Source organism: Fukomys damarensis, unplaced genomic scaffold (genome assembly GCF_012274545.1).
Source record: "Fukomys damarensis isolate Sample0158 unplaced genomic scaffold, DMR_v1.0_HiC HiC_scaffold_28, whole genome shotgun sequence".
NCBI lineage: Eukaryota > Metazoa > Chordata > Mammalia > Rodentia > Bathyergidae > Fukomys > Fukomys damarensis.
Window position 1 is genome coordinate 21,348,036 of NW_022900940.1, and position 7,121 is coordinate 21,355,156.

At 44.6% G+C, this 7,121-nt stretch overlaps 1 protein-coding gene across 1 annotated transcript in view; it reads left to right on the top strand.

The window, feature by feature from the left end:
* The window catches only part of Susd5 (sushi domain containing 5), a 64,756-nt gene that overhangs the window by 35,157 nt on the left and 22,478 nt on the right, over nucleotides 1-7,121 (top strand). The window contains exon 5 of the mRNA XM_033756925.1: nucleotides 2,320-2,508. Within this exon, the coding sequence (XP_033612816.1) occupies nucleotides 2,320-2,508 (189 nt within the window). The remainder of the gene's footprint in view (nucleotides 1-2,319; nucleotides 2,509-7,121) is intronic.

The window sequence follows — 7,121 nt, forward strand, 5'->3', positions numbered from 1 at the left end:
ATAAATATAGTCAGTTGATCTTTGATGAAGGAGCAAAGGCAATCTTGTCAACATGGGTGCTGGAAATACTGGATATCCCGACCTTAAATCCTTCACACACAAAACTCAAAATGAATCATAGTCCTAAATAAAAAAGGAAAAACTAATAAAACTCCTAGAATATGACACAGGAGAAAATCTAGATAACCTTGGATGCAGCAGTAACCTCCTAGATGTTAGGTGTGACCCACAAAAGAAATAATGGATAAGCTGAACTTGCTAAAATTAAAATTTTTTTGTGATCTGCAAAAGACAGTGGCAAGAGAATGAGACCACAAGCCACAGATTGGGAAAAATATGTGCGGAAGACACATCTAATAAAGGATTACTGTGTGAAGTAGAAGAAGAACTTTTAAAGCTCAGCAATAAAAAAATGAACATTGTGGTTAAAATTGGACCAAAAACCTATACAGACACACCCCACCAAATAAAATGACAGATTGGCATACAAGCGTATGAAAAGATGATCAACTTCACATGTCATTAATTAATTGCAAATTAAAACAACAGATATATTCTGATAGATTATTCACATCAGAATGGCCCAGATCCCAAACACTGACACCTCCGAATGCTGATGAAAATGTGGAGCAACTGGAACTCTCTCTCACTTCTGATGGGGATGGAAAACAGCATGGCCACTTTGGAAGATAATTGGACAGCTTCTTGCCAAACTGGTACTCTTCCCACACAATCTGACAGTCACACTCCTTGGTGAATGAGTCAGTGGTTGCCATGCACTGGGGAAAGGAGGAATGAACAAGCATAGCACAGAGGATTTTTAGGACAGTGAAATTCCTCGGTCTGATGCTGCCACGGTGGGTACAAGTCTTCAAACCTTCGTCCAGACTCGCAGAATGGGCAGTGCCCAGAGTGGATGGTAAGGTAATCTACAGACTCTGGGTGAGGATTTATCCGTGTAGGTTTCCTGATTGTAATAAATATACCGCTCTGGTGGAGGATGTTGACAGCAGGGGAGGTTTGCAGAGTGGGGAAAGTGGGTATATGGAAACTCTGATGTATTTTCTTCTCAATTTTGCTGTGAATCTAAAACTTCTCTAAAAAATAGTTTATTCAAATAGCATAGTACACAGTGATACATATGATGTCATTCTATTTATGTTAAAATATACAAATATATTACATTTTCATATGTTATATGTGTGAGGTACGATCAGAAACTGGTGAATGTCTGAATTTTTTTTCCTCATTGGGTTTATTGGTACTTCTTAGGTACACAGTACAGTTACATTCATTACTGGGATCTTGTACCCTTACATGACAGGTCTTGATTCTCATTTTTTCCCCTTGTCCCTGCCCTCCCTTTACCCCTTCCTCCTCTCCCCCTTTACAAACACTTCATTTCCATTTTTTCATTTTCTCGTATTTTTCTTTTCCCTTATTAGTTTCCCCTTACCCTTCCCAATTTCCGTACACCTTTGAATTTTTAAAAATTTATTACAGTAAAAGACACACTGACTTTAAACCTCCTCACTTCAAACACATTTAACCCATCGTTCTTGCCACTCTCTGAAGCAGCTCTAGAAGTCCTCTTTCTTGAGTGTCTTTTGTTGCCCTGTCATGGCTTCCTCAGTGCCCTAAATCGATTCAAACATTTACCTTTCATAGTCATTTTAACTTGGCACAATATCCAGAAGTCACATGTGCCAGATTCGGGGAATAGGGTGAATGAGGACACATTGCAATGTTTTTACGAGCCTACCTTTCCATTGGATGGCACTTTGCAGCGTCCTCACTGGTTTTTTGATGGCTCCTTGTACAGACACTCAAGTCTGGACAGCATACGTATTTACTTATGTAAATAAGTTAAAAAAAAAACAAACAAGCAAAAGGGCTGGGAATAGTTCAGTGGTGTTGCACCTAACTGGCAAGTGCAAGGTCCTGAGTTCAATCCCCAGTGCTGGGGTAGGGGGGAAGGCAAGAGGAGCTGCTGCTAGACATGTGTCTCTGGGTCCTTTCAAGGACACATCCAGAAGTTCATGCTGTCTGGCAACTTTAAAATAGAGTTGTAGCATTTATACTACATTTATTCATTCAAGAAGTATTTTTTTAGTAGCTCATCTGTGCCAGGCATTCTGCCAGGCCCTCAGGTTGCCAGAGTGAAGAAGAAACTGCCCTTGTGATCCCAGTTCAGGGAGTAGGAGGACCTCCTGGGGCAGGAAGTGAGAGGTGGGGTGGGCTTTTTCCAAGTGTGCCTTCTCACAGGCTGAAAAGGTTCTGCACCTTTTCGGAAAGCTGACAGTGATTCCTTTTTCTCAGAGAAGCCATGTGGAGACCCGCCTGCGTTCCCACACACCATCCTGCAGGGACGCACTGGCCTGGAGATGGGGGATGAGCTGCTGTACGTGTGCGCCCCAGGACCCTTCTCAGGCCACCGAGAAACAGCCTTCACCTTGCTGTGTAACAGCTGTGGGGAGTGGTATGGCCTGGTACAGGCCTGCGGGAAAGGTAAGTGCCCTGGGGTGGTTCCAGTGCTAGCACCTTCCAGCCGGCACAGAGCTCATACAGTGCAAGCAAAGAGCTCTGCTTCTGCTGGCTGTGGGTGGTGAGCTCTTCACCAAGATGCCTTTAAGAAGAGGCTTTCAGCCTTTCAGCTGAGCTCTGGACCTGGCAACATCTCCAACTTGGCAGTCCCTGCAGCATTTCAAAAGCAGCATATGTAGTGCTGAGCTCATCTTGCCACGAGTTAACGGTGAACAAAACCCTCCCTTCTCTAAGAATCAAATTGTCCCTTAGCTTTTTAGCTCATTTTTCTGGGAAACTGGTCCAGTGGGAACATCAAGTGGGATATCCAAGCAAAATTGCTTCTGATAAAAATAACCCTCAAATGGTAAACTGGGCTGGGAGGATTTATAATGAATACAGTGCAGGAAAGTGGGCTTCCCTGAGTGTGGTGATTCTTATATCTGTGCATGACCCATGTGAGGATAGCAAGAGAAATGCTGTGGATTACTGCAAGCAATATGGGCCCTAAAAATAAAATAAATAAATAAGTTTTTAAAATAATAAAGAGATACAGGTCTTTGGGGAACTTCTAAGTACAGTTGATCAGACTCATCCATGCAAGTACAGTTCCCTCGCACCTGAGCAGTCAGCATGGGGGGCTTGGAGGCGGAGAAGGAGACTAACTGTACCACAGCTGTGTGGACTACTATGAGGGATGTTCTACCAGTGTGAGCTACCTCTTCTGCCTGCTCCCTGGCCAGGAACCTTCTGGATATCAGGGGTGGCCCGTCAAGTCTCAATATGACTATGAAGAGTAGACACTAAATGACCAAGAACCTCATCTGACTTCCCCAGATGTCCCCATTCCACCATCACAACCCTGGGGTCCCAGGCTCCTCTTGCCCAGCTCCTTGAGAATTTTCCCAGGGGGAGTAAACAGTCTCAAGTCACAGCAGGCCCAGGCTTCTTGAACAAAGATGTTATAAAGGGCGGAGTGTGTGTGGTCATCAAGGCGCTCAAGACAGGTGGCTCCCTGCGCCCAAGCCTCCACACCTCTTGTTCCCATTGAGCTTCTGGACTCCCAGGCTCCTCACATGGCAAAAGCTGTGGCCATGAGTTCTGGCAGCTCCACCTCCAGACCAGGCCTGCTACCAGGTCCGGCTGACCGCCAAGCCCCAGGATCAACTGAGCCCTGGTCTTCAAAGGACTCTTATCTCCTGCCTGAAGGATCCCACACACTCACTCCCTGGCAGACCGAGGGCTTTGATTCCCTGAGGTCCTCCGTTCTCTCCCAGCTCTTGGCCCTGCCTCAGGAGTTGACCAGCAGGTGTTTCTATCCCTGGACATGGATTCTGCTAGAGAGCTGCTCTCAGAGCCAGATCAGCCTGCTGTTTTCATCAGGGTCTGCAAAACAAGCTTACTCCACAAGAGAGAGGCTCCAAGAAGTGGTTCCAGGGCTAGATATGAGTCAGAATCAGGCTCTAGCTCTACCTCCTCAACTCAAAAGTGAGATTCAAATAGCCGGTCTAGTCCAGGCTGTAGACCATCAGTCACCTGTTCCATTTCTGGATAGAGTTCAAATGCAACAGTTTGTTGCTTCTCCTCTAAACCTGCAGAACGATCTAGCTCAACATGGCTAACTTGCTGCAGTTCTTGGAACTCCTCTTCAATTTGCAAAACCTAAACTGCAGAGCCAGGTGTGGTGATGCACACCTGAAATCCCAGCACTGTGGAGGGTGAGATAGGATTGCTGTGAGCCTGAACTACCAAATGAGACCTTGGCAGGGAGGAGAGTAAACTGCAGAAACACACCTTGCAAGATAGATCTGAGTATGGATCTAACCGACCATGACAGCCTACATCTAGAATCTAAAGAAACCCAGATTCGCCTCCAGAGCCCCCTGGGCAAATTTCAGATTCTTAATTCTAGCTGTTAAGGCAAACTCTAGAGATTCCTCAGGTCCAATCCTTTTCACTTCATCAAGAAGCCCCAGATGAACTCTCACAACCCTCTGAAGAAATTGAACCTTCTAGATACCCAGAGGGCTGAGGCAGGAGGATTACAGATTTGAGCCCAGCCTGTGCAAAAAGTCACAAAAAATAAGTGAGTCCTCGTCTCAAAAAATAAATAAATAGAAATAGAGGTAGATAGATAGGGCAAACTGGACACACAAAAAATAAAAAGAATAGTTTTAAACTCCAATCTGCTAATGGTTAGACGTAAAGTGGATTATTGTTACGATGAAAACATAAAGGTTATCAGCCAAAGACAAATAGAACTTACATGGTGCTTATAAGAGTCATATTTTAATTATAAGCATATTTAAAAGTGAAAAGTGAAAGAATGAAAAAAAAAGCCACATAAAAACTAGCTAGTAAAATTAACTTAAAAGCAAAAAATATTACCAGAGATAAAGTGAATTTCATACAGAAGAATCAGTTCACCAGGAAGATATTAAATTCTAAAATTGTGTGTACTTAATAGCACAGCCTCGAAATACATGTATCTAGACCTAGAATTTGAATCATCTTCCACCCAGCAGGAGTCCCAGCTTGGTCTGAACTTGCTACTGAGGAGCTTCTAGGTCAGCGGTCTGCCTCAGGAGGTAAATGTTCTGCCTCCAAGTAGAAGTGAGGTTCGTCACTCATACTTACCAAACATCGTAGTGAAACCTATGGATATGACAGTGTCAGTAACTTCACAGGCACCTAAGGAGGCTCAGCCTACTCCACACCAGCAGTAGGCCCCAGCCTAGCTTCCAGAGAATCCTGAGGAGCTAGACCTTCGTTCAGCTATCTAGAGGCCCCGGCTCATCTTCTCCTTCAGAGATTAAACCTTCTCCCAGTGATAGGAGCAGCCAGTTCAGCCTCCTGTGTCTCTAGGGGAAACTGAACCTTCGGGAAACCAGTGAGAAATTCAAGCTCAGCTTGGAAAGGCTCCTGAGGAAGTCAAAACTCCAGTTGAACAAGAGTCTCTAGCTTCAGGATCTCCTCTGAAACTCCACCGCATCATGAGGTGACACTTCCACCTCCAGGTCAAGATCAGGTGCACCTTTATTACTTGCTCAGTGTTAGAGTTAAACCTGTGGATGAGGACATTACTGTAACTTCAGAGCCTGTGTCAGAGGTTGAATCTTCTCTAGCCCAGCAGGAGGCCTGCACCCAGCCTCTGGGCCTCCTGAGGAGGCTGAACCTTCTCCCAGCCAGCAGGAGCACTCAGCATCACCTTTGGGGTCTCTTGGGGAGGTCAAACCTTCTGGAAGCTGTCTAGAAGCCTTTCTGAAGAGATGGAACCTTCTTCCACCCAGTAGGAGCAACTGACTCAGTCTCCAGAGCTCCTTAAAGTGACAGTTTTACCACTAGTTCACCATCAAACTCAGCATTAACACTTGCCCAATGTGACTGTTAAACCTCCAAATCTATGGCTTACCATAACACCACAACCCACTGCAAAGGTGGGAACTCCTCCAGGCAACCATGAGGCTACAGCTCAACCCTCAGTTCCATTGAATAATGTGCAACCTTTTGCAGCCGAGCATGAAATCCCCACTGGGCCTCCTGAACCAACTGAAGAGGTTGAACCTGCGGGGGCTTTGAGCAGCTGCACTGCAGACCTGGGCTTGTGACTCAGGCCTCATGCCAGACCCTGAATTGTTCCCTAATCGCAGCAGGGCTCCTCTCACCCCCAGACTCCTTCAGGGGCTGATCCCTGAGCTCCCGTGACACCTGAGTGCCGAGTGAAGGCTGGTTCTCCAGAGGGGAATGTTTCCAGTGCCACAGTGCTACTGAATGTGTAGGATGTATCATCCTAGTGGCTGTCACAAACTGCCGCCGTGATGGTTCTCATCCATGTCATTCGGTTCACATGTGAACGTTTTTCCACTGCTTCCTAGGAGTAGAATTGCTGTGCTGGTTGGTGTACGTGTGTGTTGGGCTTTCCTGGATACTGCTGAAGAATTTCCTAAAGTATTTTGGTCAGCTTTCTCTCCCACTAGAATTCTTGTTCAGTGTCCTCATCAACCTCCAAGATTTCCATGTGGTGACTGCTCTGTGAGGACTTTAGTGATAATATATTTTCTTTTCTCTGATGAAAGTGAAGTTGAGCACTCATCACATGTTAACCCGGGCTTCAAATGTCCTCATGTCAAATGTCTATTTTAAATGTTTTGTCCATTTATTTACATATCATAGGGGTTTTTTTTACATAAAGTGTTCATCATCGGTATGTCGCAAGTATTCTTTCCCATTCTGTGACTTACCTCTTTACTCCTTGGAGATTCTTTTAACAGATAGTTTGTTTTTGTCTATTTCAGTACTTTTCTTTTTTTTTAACTTTAAAATATTTATTTATTTATTCTTTTATTGAGTTTATTGGTACATTTTAAATATACAGTACAGTTACTTTCATTATTGGGATCTTGTACCTTTACATGATATTTCAGTACTTTTCAAACTCTCTGTGGACTATTAGGATTTTTTCTGACAGACTGATACTTCAATAAAATGTCTTACTATAAAAATAAAATAGAACCCCAATTTAAACACAATATTTTAGGCCAGGCGTGGTGGCGCACACCTGTAATCCCAGCACTCGGGATGCTGAGGCGAGGATCGCT